Source organism: Salmo salar, chromosome 10, assembly GCF_965601325.2.
Source record: "Salmo salar chromosome 10, fSalSal1, whole genome shotgun sequence".
Taxonomy (NCBI): Eukaryota; Metazoa; Chordata; class Actinopteri; order Salmoniformes; family Salmonidae; genus Salmo; species Salmo salar.
Window position 1 is genome coordinate 26,222,605 of NC_138300.1, and position 20,987 is coordinate 26,243,591.

General features: G+C 43.1%; 1 protein-coding gene across 1 annotated transcript in view; it reads left to right on the forward strand.

Moving 5' to 3' along the window:
* LOC106613872 (ephrin type-B receptor 1) overlaps positions 1–20,987 on the forward strand; it is a 215,925-nt gene that overhangs the window by 121,638 nt on the left and 73,300 nt on the right. The window contains exon 4 of the mRNA XM_014216576.3: positions 9,413–9,568. Within this exon, the coding sequence (XP_014072051.1) occupies positions 9,413–9,568 (156 nt within the window). The remainder of the gene's footprint in view (positions 1–9,412; positions 9,569–20,987) is intronic.

The window sequence follows — 20,987 nt, forward strand, 5'->3', positions numbered from 1 at the left end:
TTGGAAACCAAAATTGGTCTACACGGACAAGTTCTGGCCTGGTTTAGATCTTATCTGTTGGAAAGATATCAGTTTGTCTCTGTGGATGGTTTGTCCTCTGACAAATCAACTGTACATTTCGGTGTTCCTCAAGGCTCCGTTTTAGGACCACTATTGTTTTCACTATATATTAGCCTCTTGGTGATGTCATTCGGAAACATAATGTTAACTTTCACTGCTATGCGGAAGACACACAGCTGTACATTTTGACGAAACATGGTGAAGCCCCAAAATTGCCCTCCCTGGAAGCCTGTGTATCAGACATAAGGAAGTGGATGGCTGCAAATGTTCTACTTTTAAACTCAGACAAAACAGAGACGCTTGTTCTAGGTCCCAAGAAACAAAGAGATCTTCTGTTGAATCTGACAATTAATCTTGATGGTTGTACAGTCGTCTCAAATAAAACTGTGTGAAGGACCTCAGCGTTACTCTGGACCCTGATCTCTCTTTTGACGAACATATCAAGACTGTTTCAAGGACAGCTTTTTTCCATCTATGTAACGTTGCATAAATCAGAAACTTTCTGTCCAAAAATGATGCAGAAAAATGAATCCATGCTTTTGTCACTTCTAGGTTAGAATACCGCAATGCTATACTTTCCAGATACCCGGCTAAAGCACTAAATAAACTTCAGTTAGTGCTAAACACATTTACATTTAAGTCATTTAGCAGACGCTCTTATCCAGAGTGACTTACAAATTGGTGCATTCACCTTATGATATCCAGTGGAACAACCACTTTACAATAGTGCATCTAAATCTTTTGGGGGGGGGGGGGGGGGTTAGAAGGATTACTTTATCCTATCCTAGGTATTCCTTAAAGAGGTGGGGTTTCAGGTGTCTCTGGAAGGTGGTGATTGACTCCGCTGTCCTGGAGTCGTGAGGGAGCTTGTTCCACCATAGGGGTGCCAGAGCTGCGAACAGTTTTGACTGGGCTGAGCGGGAACTGTGCTTCCGCAGAGGTAGGGGGGCCAGCAGGCCAGAGGTGGATGAATGCAGTGCCCTCGTTTGGGTGTAGGGCCTGATCAGAGCCTGAAGGTACGGAGGTGCCGTTCCCCTCACAGCTCCGTAGGCAAGCACCATGGTCTTGTAGCGGATGCGAGCTTCAACTGGAAGCCAGTGGAGAGAGCGGAGGAGCGGGGTGACGTGAGAGAACTTGGGAAGGTTGAACACCAGACGGGCTGCGGCGTTCTGGATGAGTTGTAGGGGTTTAATGGCACAGGCAGGGAGCCCAGCCAACAGCGAGTTGCAGTAATCCAGACGGGAGATGACAAGTGCCTGGATTAGGACCTGCGCCGCTTCCTGCGTGAGGCAGGGTCGTACTCTGCGAATGTTGTAGAGCATGAACCTACAGGATCGGGTCACCGCCTTGATGTTAGTGGAGAACGACAGGGTGTTGTCCAGGATCACGCCAAGGTTCTTAGCACTCTGGGAGGAGGACAGAAGGGAGTTGTCAACCGTGATGGCGAGATATGTCTGACAGACATGATATGTCTGACAGACATGCAGAGATGCGATTCGCCGCCTGGTTATCAGAAGGGGGAAAGGAGAAGATTAATTGTGTGTTGTCTGCATAGCAATGATAGGAGAGACCATGTGAGGATATGACAGAGCCAAGTGACTTGGTGTATAGCGAGAATAGGAGAGGGCCTAGAACAGAGCCCTGGGGGACACCAGTGGTGAGAGCACGTCTGCTAGACTAGAACTAAAACATTTGATCATATTACTACAGTGCTAGCCTCTCTACACTGGCTTCCTGTTAAGGCAAAGGCTGATTTCCAGGTTTTACTGCTAACCTACAAAGCATTACATGGGCTTGCTCCTACCTATCTTTCCGATTTGGTCCTGCCGTACATACCTACACGTACGCTACAGTCACAAGACGCAGGCGTCCTTACTGTCCCTATAATTTCTAAGCAAACAGCTGGAGGCAGGGCTTTCTCCTATAGAGCTCCATTTTTATGGAATGGTCTGCCTACCCATGTGAGAGACGCAGACTCAGTCTCAACCTTTAAGTCTTTATTGAAGACTCATCTCTTCAGTAGGTCCTATGATTGAGTGTAGTCTGGCCCAGGAGTGTGAAGGTGAACGGAAAGGCCCTGGAACAAGGAACCGCCCTTGCTGTCTCTGCCTGGCCGGTTCCCCTCTCTCCACTGGGATTCTCTGCCTCTAACCCTATTACAAGGGCTGAGTCACTGGCTTACTGGTGCTCTTCCATGCCGTCCCTAGGAGGGGTGCGTCACTTGAGTGGGTTGAGTCACTGACGTGATCCCCCCCTTGGGTTGTGCCGTGGTGGAGATCTTTGTGGGCTATACTCGGCCTTGTCTCAGGATGTTGGTGGTTGAAGATATCCCTCTAGTGGTGTGGGGGCTGTGCTTTGAAAAAGTGGGTGGGGTTATATCGTTGGATGGGGCCACAGTGTCTCCCGACCCCTCCTGTCTCAGCCTCCAGTATTGATGCTGCAGTAGTTTATGTGTCAGGGGGCTAGGGTCAGTCTGTTATATCTGAAGTATTTCTCCAAGTCTTATCCGCTGTCCTGTGTGAATTTAAGTATGCTCTCTCTAATTCTCTCTTTTTCTCTTTCTTTCTCTTTTTCTCTTTCTCTCTTTCATTCTCTCTCTCGGAGGACCTGAGCCCTAGGACCATGCCTCAGGGCTACCTGGCCTGATGACTCCTTGCTGTCCCCAGTCCACCTGGCCGTGCTGCTGCTCCAGTTTAAACTGTTCTGCCTGCGGCTATGGAACCCTGTTCACCGGACGTGCTACCTGTCCCAGACCTGCTGTTTTCAACTCTCTAGAGACAGCAGGAGCTGTAGAGATGCTCTTAATGATCGGCTATGAAAAGCCAACTGACATTTACTCCTGAGGTGCTGACCTGTTGCACCCTCGACAACCACTGTGATTATTATTTTTTTATCCTGCTGGTCATCTGTGAACATTTTAACATCTTGGCCATGTTCTGTTATAATCTCCACCCGGCACAGCCAGAAGAGGACTGGCCACCCATCATAGCCTGGTTCCTCTCTAGGTTTCTTCCTAGGTTCTGGCCTTTCTAGGGAGTTTTTCCTAGCCGCCGTGCTTCTACACCTGCATTACTTTCTGTTTGGGGTTTTAGGCTGGGTTTCTGTACAGCACTTTGTGACATCAGCTGATGTAAGAAGGGCTTTATAAATACATTTGATTTGAGTTGATAATGACACTCACTTGGACTCCATCACCTCCTTGATTACCTGCCCTATATATGTCACTCCCCTTGGTTTTTTCCCCAGGCGTCATTGTTTCTGTTGCTTGTCTGCATTGTTTGTGTTTTGTATTATGTTACATTTATGTATTAACCTGTTAGGGCTAGGGGGCAGTATTGACACGGCCGGATAAAAACGTACCCGATTTAATCTGGTTACTACTCCTGCCCAGTAACTAGAATATGCATATAATTATTGGCTTTGGATAGAAAACACCCTAAAGTTTCTAAAACTGTTTGAATGGTGTCTGTGAGTATAACAGAACTCAAATGGCAGGCCAAAACCTGAGAAGATTCCATGCAGGAAGTGGCCTGTCTGGCAAGTTGTTTCATCTGGGCTCTTTTTATTGAAGACTGAGGATCTTTGCTCTAACCTGACACTTCCTTCGGCTCCCATAGGCTCTCAGAGCCCGGGAAAAAGCTGAACGATATCGAGGCAGGCTCTGGCTGAAACACATTATCGCTTTTGGCAAGAGGCCGATCAGAGTACTATGGGCTTAGGCGCGTGCCCGAGTCGACCGAATGCTTTATTTTCTTTCGTCAGATTCCCGGTCGGAATATTATCACCTTTTTATGAGAAAAATGGCATAAAAATTGATTTTAAACAGCGGTTGACATGCTTCGAAGTACGGTAATGGAATATTTAGAATTTGTTTGTCACGAATTGCGCCATGCTCGTCACCCTTATTTACCCTTTCGGATAATGTCTTGAACGCACAAACAAAACGCCGCTGTTTGGATATAACTATGGATTATTTTGAACCAAACCAACATTTGTTATTGAAGTAGAAGTCCTGGGAGTGCATTCTGACGAAGAACACCAAAGGTAATAACATTTTTCTTATAGTAAAGCTGACTTTGGTGAGTGCTAAACTTGCTGGGTGTCTAAATAGCTAGCCCTGTGATGCCGGGCTATCTACTGAGAATATTGCAAAATGTGCTTTCACCGAAAAGCTATTTTAAAATCGGACATATCGAGTGCATAGAGGAGTTCTGTATCTATAATTCTTAAAATAATTGTTATGCTTTTTGTGAACGTTTATCGTGAGTAATTTAGTAAATTCACCGGCAGTGTTCGGTGGGAATGCTAGTCACATGCTAGTCACATGCTAATGTAAAAAGCTGGTTTTTGATATAAATATGAACTTGATTGAACAAAACATGCATGTATTGTATAACATAATGTCCTAGGGTTGTCATCTGATGAAGATCATCAAAGGTTAGTGCTGCATTTAGCTGTGGTTTGGGTTTATGTGACATTATATGCTAGCTTGAAAAATGGGTGTCTGATTATTTCTGGCTGGGTACTCTGCTGACATAATCTAATGTTTTGCTTTCGTTGTAAAGCCTTTTTGAAATCGGACAGTGTGGTTAGATTAACGAGAGTCTTGTCTTTAAAATGGTGTAAAATAGTCATATGTTTGAAAAATTGAAGTTTTTGCATTTTTGAGGTTTTTGAATAACGCGCCACAGGATTACACTGGCTGTTACGTAGGTGGGACGATTTGGTGCCACCTACCCTAAAGAGGTTAAACACACTCACTGAACTTGCTTCTCAGCGCACTCGTTACAGAATGACGCCTCACGCATCAGGGCGTTTATTTATTTATTTATTTTATTATAATTTTATGCAGGGGAAACGTTTTAATAAAACAACAAAACCAAGAACACGACACTAACATAAGGCAGTACCCCAATACACAAGAACAATACCAACTGGTGAGTGACGTATAAAGGGGGGGAAAATTATGAAGGTAATGGAGTCCAGGTGTGAATCATAATGATTCACAGTTGCGCGTAATGATGAGCGCCAGGTGTAAGTAATGATGAATCCCAGTACCGGTGGTTAGTGCTCTGGCGACATCGTACGCCGGAGGGGAGGAGCAGAAGCAGACATGACAGTGCGCCGGAACAACTCATCTACCGCAGGAGCCGCGGTCTGGCCCGGGGTCCACGGGGCCAGGGCTGGCTGGAAACCCAACACACACTGGAAGGGAGTCAACCCAGTGGAGGAGTGACGTTGAGAGTTCTTGGCGTACTCTGCCCAAAGAAGGAAACGTGCCCACTCACCCTGCCGGTCCTGACAGTGACTCCTCAGGAACCTTCCCAGCTCCTGATTCATCCTCTTCACCTGCACCTGCTTCCGACTCACCGCCCCATCATTACAGGTGCACCAATGGGGCTATTGGACAAGTGCAGAACCAAGTGTTGTCTTCCAGGCCCTGCACATGTCAGTGCAATAGTGATGATATTATAACTTTAGCGGCAACTACAAAGCATATGGACTCTGGGTTGTATCTGTTTTAAATGACTGCCCTGGCCAGATGTGTTTAAAAACATAATATCAGTGAGTGGCCTGAATCCACTGCTGCAAGACAGTACGGTGTGTCTGTGGGTCCAAAGCTTTATTTCCAACCTTTATTCTTTCAATGACAGCCTGCCTTTTTCATCATAATGCTTTAACTTCTCTAGGGCCGGCGGGACGAAATCGTCCCACCTACGTAACAGCCAGTGGAATCCTGTGGCGCGTTATTCAAATACCTTAGAAATGCTATTACTTCAATTTCTCAAACATATGACTATTTTACACCATTTTAAAGACAAGACTCTCGTTAATCTAACCACACTGTCCGATTTCAAAAAGGCTTTACAACGAAAGCAAAACATTAGATTATGTCAGCAGAGTACCCAGCCAGAAATAATCAGACACCCATTTTTCAAGCTAGCATATAATGTCACAAAAACCCAGAAGACAGCTAAATGCAGCACTAACCTTTGATGATCTTCATCAGATGACACACCTAGGACATTATGTTATACAATACATGCATGTTTTGTTCAATCAAGTTCATATTTATATCAAAAACCAGCTTTTTACATTAGCATGTGACGTTCAGAACTAGCATACCCCCGCAAACTTCCGGTGAATTTACTAAATTACTCACGATAAACGTTCACAAAAAGCATAACAATTATTTTAAGAATTATAGATACAGAACTCCTCTATGCACTCGATATGTCCGATTTTAAAATAGCTTTTCGGTGAAAGCACATTTTGCAATATTCTCAGTAGATAGCCCGGCATCACAGGGCTAGCTATTTAGACACCCAGCAAGTTTAGCACTCACCAAAGTCAGATTTACTATAAGAAAAATGTTATTACCTTTGGTGTTCTTCGTCAGAATGCACTCCCAGGACTTCTACTTCAATAACAAATGTTGGTTTGGTCCCAAATAATCCATAGTTATATCCAAATAGCGGCGTTTTGTTCGTGCGTTCAAGACACTATCCGAAAGGGTAAATAAGGGTGACGAGCATGGCGCATTTCGTGACAAAAAATGTCTAAATATTCCATTACCGTACTTCAAAGCATGTCAACCGCTGTTTAAAATCCATTTTTATGCCATTTTTCTCGTAAAAAAGCGATAATATTCCGGCAGGGAATCTGCATTTAGGTAAACAGACTAAAGAAGATAAAGCATGGGGTCGACTCGGGCACGCGCCTAAGCCCATAGTACTCTGATCGGCCACTTGCCAAAAGCGATAATGTGTTTCAGCCAGAGCCTGCCTCGATATCATTCAACTTTTTCCCAGGCTCTGAGAGCCTATGGGAGCCGTAGGAAGTGTCACGTTAGAGCAAAGTTCCTCAGTCTTCAATAAAAAGAGCCCAGATGAACAACAACTTGTCAGACAGGCCACTTCCCATATAGAATCCTCTCAGGTTTTTGCCTGCCATATGAGTTCTGTTATACTCACAGACACCATTCAAACAGTTTTAGAAACTTTAGGGTGTTTTCTATCCAAAGCCAATAATTATATGCATATTCTATTTACTGGGCAGGAGTAGTAACCAGATTAAATCGGGTATGTTTTTTATCCAGCCGTGTCAATACTGCCACCTACCCCCAGCAGGTTAAGATTAGAAATAAATGCCGTTTATGACAGCTTAGCTGTCTGTATATGCTTGTCATACAGTCTATGCTTAAAGAAGTGTATAGGTCCCAGGGATGGATTAACCATTGCAAAATAAGACTGAAAGAGAAGAAAGGAAAATAAAATAGCGTCTTGTCATTATGTTGTTTTATAAGTGTGCTGCTTATTCCTTCTTTCTGGCCCCACGCTGCTCTGCGGGTGAGCATTAGGCTGGACGTTGGCACTTGTTTGTGTGGGTAATGTGGAAGCCTCTTGTGTGCCCGCTACTTAGCGCTATTTACCATGCCCCCCGCTGTCATAGGCCTGCAGGCTCTGTGTGAGTGGCAGGGCGGGGCAGGACTCAGCAGGGCTCTGACAAACACTTCTAGAGAGAGAGAGAGAAAAGAGCAGCGGCTGAGCTCAGGCCCATGGGCAACAGTATCAGAGGTGTATACAATATGTGTGCTCAAAACAGTGCAGCAGGATCGAGTACTTATCTGAGAGAGAAAAAAAGTGGAATTTAATTTAGTGCTGTTCTTGGTTCCATAGTCAGGGTTTTAATTTGGAGGTTGAAATGACATGAGACGATAGATGGTAGGAGCTGCACAGTGAACAAGGGCTGTCACACAGATCTGAGGGTACCCGCTTCCTGCCTGGGATAATCATTTCCAAGAACTGGATAGGCCATCTGATCTGGCTTCCTAAACTTCTTAATAAGTAAATCAATACCATATCTTCATATTGTTTGTAGCGATGCACTTGCTTCCAATCGTTTAATTACATTAGCCCACTTCTGTGATCGCTGGGAAGGTCGTTTGAAAGCCTGTGCTGAGGTAATGGTTTGTACAGAAAATGATCCTTAAAACATTTGGCTTAGTAAGAGAGCTGGTGTTCTGTGTTTTAATTGCTGTAGCAGTACATAAGATATGCTTAGGTAAGTTTGATAGTTTCCTCTTGGGATCTACTTTTCCTCATATTGAATCTGGTCCTTATTTCTGTCATACAACATGTCACAATTCCTGTTTTTGGAACAACCCACATTTTCTGGAGTAAATAAAAGATTGAAGCATGTATTAAAGTTCCATGAATCCCCCCTTCCCCAAGGATTCTCTCACTTTCTGCACCTTAGCAAAAAAACATCTTTACTCTTATCTGCTGAGAGTGAGAGAGGCAATTTAGTGGAGGATAGACTGTTGAGTCATGGTGCAATGCTACTGCAGAGGGATTATGGAAATGTGAATGTTGTTCATGCAACTGATTTCAGAGTGACAGCTCCACACTGGGACCATTCCTAAGTCATGAGATAAGAAGTTCACTTTACACACAGCTGAATACTGAAAACAAGTGATGATTTAATGCCACCATTATGCACCACTTCATATAACTGTAGGACAGGGGGTATTACTATCTCTGTGTATCAACTGTAGTTTGGAATCCCTTTCTTCTGCCTTGGATTCATCTTTGAACAAATCCAGCTGTAGCCATGCTTCTCGATTAGCTTGTGCAATCCGTTTAAATGTTGGCTGGAGGGTGCCCAGAATCAGATCAGGAATATGAAGAAAATCCGTTCCAATGGCGCCCCCGAGCAGACTTGTATCGAGTCAAGGTCGCCTAGATGAGGGAAAATAGAAATTCACTCATTTAGCCGTCACATTCACATGCCAATTCACACTCGGAGCAGCAGATGAGCAGTTAGCATTCTCTGTAATGGCTGTTTATGTTATCCTGGATCAGTGTGATTATGCAATCTAGCCTCCATAGCGGTGATTCTTCAAACAGATTATTGTGAACAAACACATTATTTTCTTACTGTAATTAAGGGACCTATTACACGCCATTGTTATTGCTGTGTACTCAGACTGAAATGAAAGCGAGGCACGTATTAACCTATCAGATCTGTTGTTCTTTTTGGAGTTATGTTTTATGACAGTAGAATATGTACTGTAGGTCCACTAAGGCATAGAGAGCCATAGTTAAAGTTGTTGAAGGGTGAGTCAACGCTTACTGATGGTTATAGTGAGGCAACTTATATTATTTTAGTCAACCTTTGAGTAACCTCGTCTCCAGGCTATTGCGCAGGAGGAAATGTCTTGTTTGCGAGACTGACCTTTGGGTGGAGTAATGGTAGCCTACATGTTGGGCCCTGCATACAGTACACTGTGGATGTTGATGAAGAGTCTAAATACAATTTTCTCTGTCTTTTCTTTCTGTCTTCCCTGCAGCGTGTCCTCAGGGGACGTTCAAGTCCACCCAGGGGCCAGGGCTGTGTCTGCAGTGCCCCCCCAACAGCCGTTCCACTGTGGAGGCTGCCACCATCTGCGGCTGCCGTAACGGATACTACAGAGGAGACATGGACCTGCCCGAGGCCTCCTGCACCAGTAAGTCTCACATTTCTACTACTCATCAATGGGAAAACGAATGTGTACATTTTCATTTGGAAAGGGTGTGTCCAATATCAACTGTTATAATTCCTGAGTACATTTTTTACCTTTGTAGATACTATATATTTCAAGGTTTGCTATCATCGCTTGCTCTACCTGTGCTGCTTGAGTGCATTCTACTCAATGCATCGTCAATGAGCGCTGTATTGCACTTTTCATCAAAAGTTTAATACAGGGGGCTTGGAAATAAAATTACATTAAAAAAGAGTCATATAATTATTAGGAAAACCTTTCATCATCATTTTGATGTCACCAGATTGACTTTAGATGCAGTATACTGTTAGCTAGCTATCCAAGATTGAGGGGAGGCCACCGGATTTTAGCTACCTAACGTTAGCATTGCTAGCTATTTTTGCTGAACTTTTGCTAGCTAATGACAACATTGACATCTACCTAAAGTAAATTTGACGACATGATAATGATGGAAAATTTGTTTCCTACTAAGTATTTGACTACTTTAGCAATGTCATCGTATTTCCAGGCTCTACAGTGTAATTTAGACTAAACAGTAGTTAGCCTCCGGGCGGCTTCAGAAAGTTCATAACAATGGCATGACTCGACCGAGTGACGGAAGTGCAACCTATTAATAGGACACGAGGAACCTGATGGATATGTGGTGGGCCACCCCCTCTACCGGCTGAGTTTTAATACTCACACTTTAACGCACTCCAGTCAATGAAGTGTGAGATAGAGAAAGTACTCTCGTATAAACAACTGCAGGACAGGAAGACTTTATGATCCCATCGATGGATGACTCATCCAATGCATGCAACATTTATTAAGCAACTGAGTGAAAATTATGATTCATTTGGGTCATACCTTTGAATTGCTCTTATATCGTTGGGTTTCACCATAAACATGACAGTAGCTGCTAAAGAGACCTATAGGACAAGCTTATAAAACTAGGTGGCCTTCTTAATTTTTCGTCACCTTACTGACACACTACCAATAGTCTCCTGTTGACTTTTCTCCAAATCAGAGACTGGGACAGGGGATGTGTACGTATGTAGTGTAGCAGCTGTTCTATGTCTCTGTCTGTCTACCCCATTGCCCCAGATCATATCAATGTAGGTCGATACATGAATAAGATTTAACTAATGTCCCTGAAGTTGAGCCAGCCACTCCAACCATTGCCCTAAAACTCCCTGATTCATTTCCCCTCAAACCTACAGGGACAGAGAAAGTGGGACACTGCACTATGTAGGTGACCTGGATAGACAAGTACTAGGGGAAAATAAGACATGGTCACCCCATTCATAAATAGTTTAATATAAAACTCTCTTGTGAATGAAATGTTTTTGAGTCAGAAAACACTGCCTATTGAACCATTATTATTCTATATAGAACCCTTAGACCAACGTATTGTAGATTCAGCCATGGGCCAATTTTTTCTTGAACGGCTGGTCAGGGGCCGGAACATAATTAAAAATCATTTGTTGGCTGAAATTGACCACAAGAAGCCCAAACCGATATAACATCTGACTTAAACATAATCATTTCAAACCTTGCTTACATTTGTATGATCACTTGTCTCTATTATGTGGGGAATACTTGGGAACAGATTTCCAAAATTAAAATCACTTGGAGCTGATTTCTTGGTGTTTTTACAATCTTTTATGTCCAACAATAAAAAAGTAATTAAAAAACAAGATTTGTATTTTTTTTTTAAACCACCATCGGGCCGCCAGTTGTGGAACCCTTCCTTAGACCTACTATTATAACTAAATATAACTGGTAATATAAATGGTTCTTCTAACTATATAGTTGCCTTCAAACTCCATGCAATCGATGCTTCTTAGAGAGACATTTTGGAGACACATTGGAGCTGCTAAGCCCAGGGCTAAAGCATTAAGAGCTGTGTGGTGTGACTTGTCTTTTCTTTCTCTGGCCTCTTATCCTTGATGGTGATGAGGCGTTGTTGAGGGGCTTTTCTCCCTCCTTTCATGTGACTTAGCGATGGCTCAGTGTTGAGGCCTGGCCTCCTGCTGAGCCTGGACCTTCAGTGCTGTTACAATCCTCATTACCCCCCCCCCTACCCTCGGGCTTCTCCAGCCAGAGTAGTGGGGCCCCGCTGTGAAACCCTGGAGAAGTGCTTCAGAAAGGCCTTAATCCCTCTCTTCTCTCTCCATCCTTCCATCCCAGCTCCTGTGTTAACGTGATTAGCAGGATGAAGGTACTTCTCGGGTTGTAGAGTTGGGTCTTCAGAGCATCTTTAGGAGAGAGAGAGAGAGCGAGAGATCTCCAAGGCTTTCGTAGTTGATCACCAAACATTTCTGTAAAATACCCATCGACAAAGCCTTGCGTTCCTATTTTTTTATTTGTTTCGTGCTGTTGGCGATAGGTGCACTTGATTCAGCAGCCATAGCACCGGGAAGGCAAAGTGTTCCCATTTTGAACCATTTGATGTGTCTGAAGGTAGAACTTCACCTACCCGGCAGGCCCAGAGAGCAAATCAAGTGCACCTATAGGCCTGCTGCTTGCCAATCAGATCACTCAGATCTACGTATCGGCACAGTTTCCCAGAGCCTTAAGCCTCGAGCACACAGCAAACTTGATACTGTGAGATTTAAAAACTTTTAAAACCATGACTGGAGAGAAACTCAACAAATACAGCAAAGAGTTGCTGTTTAAAATGAGTAAGCTCATGCTTAAGTTCAGCACTGTCAACACCTTTATAAGTCTTAGAATGCCCGTTCTCCCTACTTCCACTTCCAGTCACACTACAACCAGCACTGCAGCAGCAATGAATGAGTATTACAAAGTGTTTCAATAAGCTTGGGTTGTTATTGTTAGCGGCTTGTGTCTTTTAACATTGAGGAATATTTCTGGTCATAGGAGTAACAACATGAATTAGTGCATGAGAGCAAACCTGAGCCCTAGGACCATGACTCAGGACTACCTGGCATGATGACTCCTTGCTGTCCCCAGTCCACCTGGCCGTGCTGCTGCTCCAGTTTCGACTGTTCTGCCTGCGGCTATGGAACCCTGACCTGTTCACGGGACGTGCTACCTGTCCCAGACCTGCTGTTTTCAACTCTCTAGAGACAGCAGGAGCGGTAGAGATACACTCAATGATCGGCTATGAAAAGTCAACTGACATTTACTCTTGAGGTGCTGACTTGTTGCACCCTCGACAACTACTGTGATTATTATTATTTGACCATGCTGGTCATTTATGAACATTTGAACATCTTGGCCATGTTCTGTTATAATCTCCACCCGGCACAGCCAGAAGAGGACTGGCCACCCCTCATAGCCTGGTTCCTCTCTAGGTTTCTTCCTAGGTTTTGGCCTTTCTAGGGAGTTTTTCCTAGCCACCGTGCTTCTACACCTGCATTGCTTGCTGTTTGGGGTTTTAGGCTGGGTTTCTGTACAGCACTTTGAGATATCAGCTGATGTAAGAAGGGCTATATAATTCAATTTGATTTGATTTGATGAGGCAGAAATAATGCAGTGCTACTTGAGTTTTGCCATCAGCTGGAAGACTGTCCCCTTTCTCACCGAAGGGAGGGAGAGCAGAGGGGCAGTGTATTGGGTGAGAGGCAGCCTCACAGCTGCTCTCCCTCCCTCCCTCCCTCCATCCCTCCCTCCCTCCTCTCAAATTGACCAGATGCAGGCCATCAGTCCAATCAAATAAAATAAAACGCTAATTACTATACTCACTTAGCTGTGCCTCACAACAAATGATCTATTACTAGTGATTATATACCTCAGATTTTGAAATATAATTTTAAAATGGTCTGAGAAGAACAGCATTGGCTGGGCAATTCAAGCATAGCCAATATGCAGTGATAATGTATTGGGCCTACTGAACAAACATCATTGTTATTATTCATGTTCCTTGCTCACAACAGTTACACACATTCTTCTTTCCCCACCCATCAGTGTGCACACTCTCCCTTTTGCTCCCAATCCCTCTTGTCCTCCCCGATACACGTTCTCTCTCTCTGTGTTTCCTCTCTAATCCACTAGCTATTAACTCCAGAGAGACAGGTTAGTTGAGATGGTGCTGCAGTGGATAGCAGCCGTCTTGCGGGCTCCTGACTAAATCTGCTATTTTGTATTTTTTTTAAAGCTGATCTTAACTTTTTTTGTACATAATGTCTCCGTCATCATGTCCTATGACCGAAAACAGCTTCTGGACATCAGAACAGTGATCAGCGGAAGTGAAAAGAGGCAGGCGAGGCGGAATCCTGACGAGACTACACTGGCTATATAGTACCCGCAAAACACCAGTCTCAACGTCAACAGTGAAGAAGTGACTCCGGCATGCTGGCCTTCTAGGCAGAGTTCCTCTGTCCAGTGTCTGTGTTCTTTTGCCCATCTTCATTTATTTTTTATTGGCCAGTCTGAGATATGGCTTTTTCTTAGCAACTCTGCCTAGAAGGCCAGCATCCCGGAGTCGCCTCTTCACTGTTGACGTTGAGGCTGGTGTTTTTTTCGGGTACTATTTAATGAAGCTGCCAGTTGAGGACTTGTGAGGCATCTGTTTCTCAAACTGTACTTGTTCTCTTGCTCAGTTGTGCACCGGGGCCTCCCACTCCTCTTTCTATTCTGGTTAGAGCCAGTTTGCGCTGTTCTGTGAAGGAAGTAGTACACAGTGTTGTACGAGATCTTCAGTTTCTTGGCAATTTCTTGCATGGAATAGCCTTCATTTCTCAGAACAAGAATAAACTGACAAGTTTCAGAAGAAAGTGCTTTGTTTCTAGCCATTTTGAGCCTATAATCGAACCCACAAATGCTGATGCTCCAGATACTAAACTGTCTAAAGAAGGCCAGTTTTATTACTTCTTTAATCAGGACAACAGTTTTCAGCTGTGCTAACATAATTGCAAAAGGGTTTTGTAATGATCAATTAGCCTTTTAAAATGATAAACTTGGATTAGCTAACACAACGTGCCATTGGAACACAGGAGTGATGGTTGCTGATAATGGGCCACTGTACGCCTATGTAGATATTCCATAAAATCTGCCGTTTCCAGCTACTATAGTCATTTACAACATTGACAATGTCTACACTGTATTCCTGATCAATTTGATGTCATTTTAATGGACAAAAAATTTGCTTTTCTTTCAAAAACAAGGACATTTCTAAGTGACCCCAAACTTTTGAACGGTAGTGTATATAGTGACTTTTTCTCATACATTTTCTCCTTTCCGTATCTGTTACAGTTTTACAAAAAAAATATATGCTACTAAAGATTGTTAATGGTACCAATGCCTACTGATTCTTTATTGGAAGAGTGTAAGCTGTCTTCCAAGCTTTGTAGCTTACACATTACACAGAAGGTAGAACACCGCCACTGCCCTCGGATCTGTTGGCGAACGTGCAGTCACTGGAGAACAAACTGGATGAGCTCTGTTTGAGACTATCCTATCAACGTGACCTGAAAAACGTTAATATCTCAGAGCCGTGGCTGAATGAGGACATGAATATGCATCTCGCTGGTTTTTCTATGCATTGTCAAGACTAGAGGGGTGTGTTTTTTTGTTAACTTCTTGCGGATTAGTGGGACGCTAAACTTCCGGTGAAATTGCAGAGCGCCAAATTCAAACGAAATTACTATAAATATTAACCTTTCATGAAATCACAAGTGCAATACATCAAAATTAAGCTTAACTTGTTGTTAATCCAGCCTCCGTGTCAGATTTCAAAAAGGCTTTACGGAGAAAGCAAACCATGCGATTATCTGAGGACAGCGCCCAGCACACAAATGCATAACAAATCATTTTCAACCAGGGAGTTGCGACACGAAAGTCAGAAATAGCGATATAATATATGCCTTACCTTTGAAGATCTTCTTCTGATGGCACTCCAAAAGGTCCCAGTTACATTACAAATGGTCCTTTTGTTCGATAAAGTCATTTTTTATATCCATACAAACTCAGTTTAGCTGGCTCGCTTCAGTCAATAATCCACTCGGTTTCCCTCCTTCAAAATGAATACAAAATGAATCCCAAACGTTACCAATAAACTTATCCAAACAAGTCAATCAACATTTATAATCAAACAATAGGTACCCTAATACGCAAATAAACGATAAAATGTAACCTCTATGGGCAAGGCGGGACGAATTCGTCCCACCTACGTAACAGCCACCTGAATTCAGTGGCGCGATTTTGAATCGTTTGAAATACTATTACTTCAATTTCTCAAACATATGACTATTTTACAGCTATTTAAAGACAAGACTCTCCTTAATCTAACCACACTGTCCGATTTCAAAAAGGCTTTACAACGAAAGCAAAACATTAGATTATGTCAGGAGAGTGCCCAGCCAGAAATAATCAGACACCCATTTTTCAAGCTAGCATATAATGTCACAAAAACCCAAACCACAGCTAAATGCAGCACTAACCTTTTATGATCTTCATCAGATGACACACCTAGGACATTATGTTATACAATACATGCATGTCTGTTCAATCAAGTTCATATTTATATCAAAAAACAGCTTTTTACATTAGCATGTGACGTTCAGAAAAAGCATACCCCCCGCAAACTTCCGGGGAATTTACTAACAGTTTGCTAAATTACTCACGATAAACGTTCACAAAAAGCATAACAATTATTTTAAGAATTATAGATACATTACTCCTCTATGCACTCGATATGTCCGATTTTAAAATAGCTTTTCGGATGAAGCACATTTTGCAATATTCTAAGTACATAGCCCAGCCATCACGGCTAGCTATTTAGACACCCGGCAAGATTAGCCTTCACCAAAATCCTATTTCCTATAAGAAAAATGTTCTTACCTTTCCTGTTCTTCGTCAGAATGCACTCCCAGGACTTCTACTTCAATAACAAATGTAGGTTTGGTCCCAAATAATCCATCGTTATATCCAAATATCCTCTGTTTTGTTCGTGCGTTCTAGACACTATACGAATGGTAAATAACGGTCGTGCGCATGGCGCATGGCGTGACAAAAAATGTCTAAATATTCCATTACCGTACTTCGAAGCATGTCAACCGCTGTTTAAAACCAATTTTTATGCCATTTATCTCGTAGAAAAGCGATAATATTCCGACCGGGAATCTGCAATAAGCTAAACAGCCGAATGAAATTTCTCCACGGGGGCGAATCGTGCACGCGCCTCATTCAATGGTCCTCTGATCGGCCACTTGGATAAGGCGATAATCTGTTTCAGCCAGAGGCTGCCTCGTCATCGTTCAGGTTTTTCCCGGGTTCTGAGAGCCTATTGGAGCCCTGGGAATTGTCACGTTACAGCTAAGATCCTTACTCTTCAATAAACAGATGCAAGACGCACGACTCCTTGTCAGACAGGCCACTTCCTGCATGAAACCTTGTCAGGTTTTTGCCTGCCATAGGAGTTCTGTTATACTCACAGACACTATTCAAACAGTTTTAGAAACTTTAGGGTGTTTTCTATCCAAACCTGAACAATAATATGCATATTCTAGCTTCTGAGTTGGTGTAGGAGGCAGTTAAAAATGGGCACATATTTTTTCCAAAATTCTCAATACTGCCCCCTAGCCCAAACAGGTTAAGACGGAGAATCGTTATTGTCTTTACCGGAGAAAAATACCAAAGAACGCGCTCTCAATCACACGCTTGGAAACACAACAGCCAAAATGGGAGCCACTTAGAAAAACAAAAATTTCTGGCTCATTTTTCCAAAAACCAGCCTGAAACTCTTTCTAAAGACTGTTGACATCTAGTGGAAGCCCTAGGAACTGCAATCGGGTATGATTTCGCCCAATTATAAAAGTGCCAGCCATTGAAAAATCTGTGGTAGGATGACATTTTTTGGGGGGGGATGGTTTGTCCTCTGGGTTACGCCAGCCATTTCAGTTCTGTTATACTCACAGACATTATTTTAACAGTTTTAGAAACTCTAGAGTGTTGTCTATCCAAATCTACCAATTATATGCATATCCTAGCTTCTGGGCCTGAGTAGCAGGCAGTTTGCTTTGGGCACGCTTTTCATCCGGACGTCAAAATACCGCCCCCTATCCCAAAGAAGTTAACAACAGATGGTGCGCAATCTCTTTAAGGACGACTTAGCAGAACTCGCCTGAGTTAGAATACCTCATGATAAGCTGCAGACCATACTATTTACCAAGAGAGTTTTCACCGATTTTTTTTTCTTCATAACTGTCTTTTTACCACAGCAAACTGATGCTGGCACTAAGACCGAACTCAACGAGCTGTATAGGGCCAAAAGCAAAACAAGAAAGTGCACATTCAGAGGCTGTGTTTCTCATGGCCGGTGATTTTACTGCAGGGGAACTGAAGTCCGTTTTACCATCATGTCACCTGTGCAACTAGAGGCCACCAAACTCTAGATCAGCTTTCCTAGTTCCTTCTTACAAGCAAAAACTCAAACAGAAAGTACCAGTGACGCGCTTAATACGTAAGTGGTCCGATGAAGCAGATGCTAAGCTACAGGACTGTTTTGCTAGCACATACTGGAATATGTTCCAGAATTCATCCAATAACATTGAGGAGTTTATCACATCAGTCACCGGATTCATTAACCTCTTGGGGCTAGGTGGGACGCTAGCGTGCCACCCGTGGTGCACTCCATCAACAGCAGGTGCATTTCAAGAGCGGCAAATTTGAATCCAAATAAATGTCAAAATTCAAATTTTTCAAAAATACAACTATGTTACACCATTTGAAAGATAAACATCTCCTTAATCTAACCACGTTTTACGATTTCAAAAAGGTTTTACGGCGAAAGCATAAATTTAGACTATGTTAGGACAGTACATTTACAAGAGTTGTGTGTAATGTTTTGTCAAGTCAAAGACAGGGTCACCAAAACCATAAAACCAGCTAAAATGATACACTAACCTTTTACAATCTCCATCAGATGACACTCCTAGGACATTATGTTAGACAATGCATGCATTTTTAGTTCTATCAAGTTCATATTTATATACAAAAACAGCGTTTTACTATGGCATTGATGTTGAGGAAATCGTTTCCCTCCAATAACCGGCAGTCAAGTCAGCGTCACAAATTAAATAATTAAAATTAGAAAACATTGGTAAAATATTATATTGTCATTTAAAGAATTATAGATTTACATCTTTTGAACGCAATCAACTTGCCAGATTTAAAAATAACCTTACTGGGAAATCACACTTTGCAATAATCTGAGCACTGTGCCCAGAAAAATACGCGTTGCGATACAGACTAGACGTCATGTTGGGGAGATCTAAAATCGAAAATACTATGTAAATAATCCATTACCTTTGATTCTCTTCATCAGATGTCACTTCCAGGTATCACAGGTCCATAACGAATGTAGTTTTGTTCAAAAAAGCTCATCATTTATGTCCAAAAATCTCCGTCTCGTTAGCACATGATGTAAGCCAGCCGGACTTCTCGTCATGAACGAGGGGAAAAAATATATTTCCGTTCGTTCAAACATGTCAAACGTTGTATAGCATAAATCATTAGGGCCTTTTTTAACCAGAACATGAATAATATTCAAGGTGGACGAATGCATACTCTTTTATAACGTATTGGAACGAGGGTACCCAACATGAAGTAGCGCGCCAGGTGTCTAATGGGACATCACCGTTCCATGGCTCTTGTTCGGTCAGATCTCCCTCCAGAAGACTCAAAACACTTTGTAAAGGCTGGTGACATCTAGTGGAAGCAATAGGAAGTGCCAAAATATTCCTAAACCCCTGTGTTTTTCAATGGGATAGGTTTAAAGTCAATACAACACATCAGGTATCCACTTCCTGTCAGAAAATGTCTCAGGGTTTTGCCTGCCAAATGAGTTCTGTTATACTCACAGACACCATTCAAACAGTTTTGGAAACTTTAGAGTGTTTTCTATCCATATATAATAAGTATATGCATATTCTAGTTACTGGGTAGGATTAGTAACCAGATTAAATCGGGTACATTTTTTTTATCCAGACGTGCAAATGCTGCCCCCTAGACCCAACAGGTTAACAAGTGCATCGACAACTTCGTCCTCACAGTGACAGAACCTATATACCCTAACCACAAGCCATGTATTACAGGCAACATCTGCAGTAAACTAAAGACTAGAGCTGACACTTTCAAGGAGCATAACACTAATCCTTATAATAAATCCATCTACGACCTCCGACAAGCCATCAAACAAGAAAAGTATCAATACAGGACTAAGACTGAATCCTATGCTGGCTCTGACATGCCACAAATATGGAAGGGCTTGCAAACTATCACGGATTACAAAGGGAAACCCATCCGCGAGCTGCCCAGTGACGCAAGCCTACCAGACAAGCTAAATGCCTTCTATGCTTGCAACACATCCGGACGACTGTGTTATCTCGCTTTCCATAATGGATGTGAGTAAGACCTTTTTTAAGCAGGTTAACATTCGAAAGCCCGCATGGCCAGACGGAATACCAGGACACGTACTCAGAGAATGCACTGACCAGCTGGCAAGTGTCTTCACTGACATTTTCTACCCACTGCTGACCCGGTCTGTAATACCTATATGTTTCAAGCAAACCACCATAGTCCCTGTGCCCAAGAACGCTAAGGTAACCTGCCTAAATGACTATAGCCCTTTCGCACTCACGTCTTTAGCCATGAGATGTTTTGAAAATCTGCTCATGGCTCATATCAACACCATCATTCCAGACACCCTGGACCCGCTCCAATTTGCATACCGCCCCAAAAGATCCACAGATGATGCAATCTATATTGCACACCACACTCTATTGCACACCACACTCTATTGCACAACACACTCTATTGCACACCACACTACCCACCTGGACAAAGTTAAAGTCAAAATGCTGTTCATTGACTACAGCTCAGCATTCAACATCATGGTGCCCTCCAAGCTCATCACTAAGCTCAGGACCCTGGCACTGAACACCTTCCACTGTACCTGGATCCTGGATTGTCTGATGGGCTGCCCCCCAGGTGGTGAGGGTAGGCAACAACATCCGCCACGCTGACCATCAACACAGGGCCCCTCTGGGGTGTGTGCTTAGTCCCCTCCTGTACTGTTCACCCACAACATACAAAACTGAAATATCACAAGTATTCAGACCCTTACTCAGTACTTTGTTGAAGCACCTTTGGCAGCGATTACAGCCTCAAGTCTTTTTGGGTATGACTCTACAAGGTTGGCACACCAGTATTTGGGGAGTTTCTCCCATTCTTCTCTGCAGATCATCTCAAGCTCTGTCAGGTTGGATGGGGAGCGTTGCTGCACAGCTATTTTCAGGTCTCTCCAGAGATGTTAGATCTGGCTCTGGTTGGGCCACTCAAGGACAGTCAGACATCTGTCCAGAAGCCACTCCTGCGTTGTCTTGACTGTGTGCTTAGGGTCATTGTCCTGTTGGAAGGTGAACCTTCGCACCAGTCT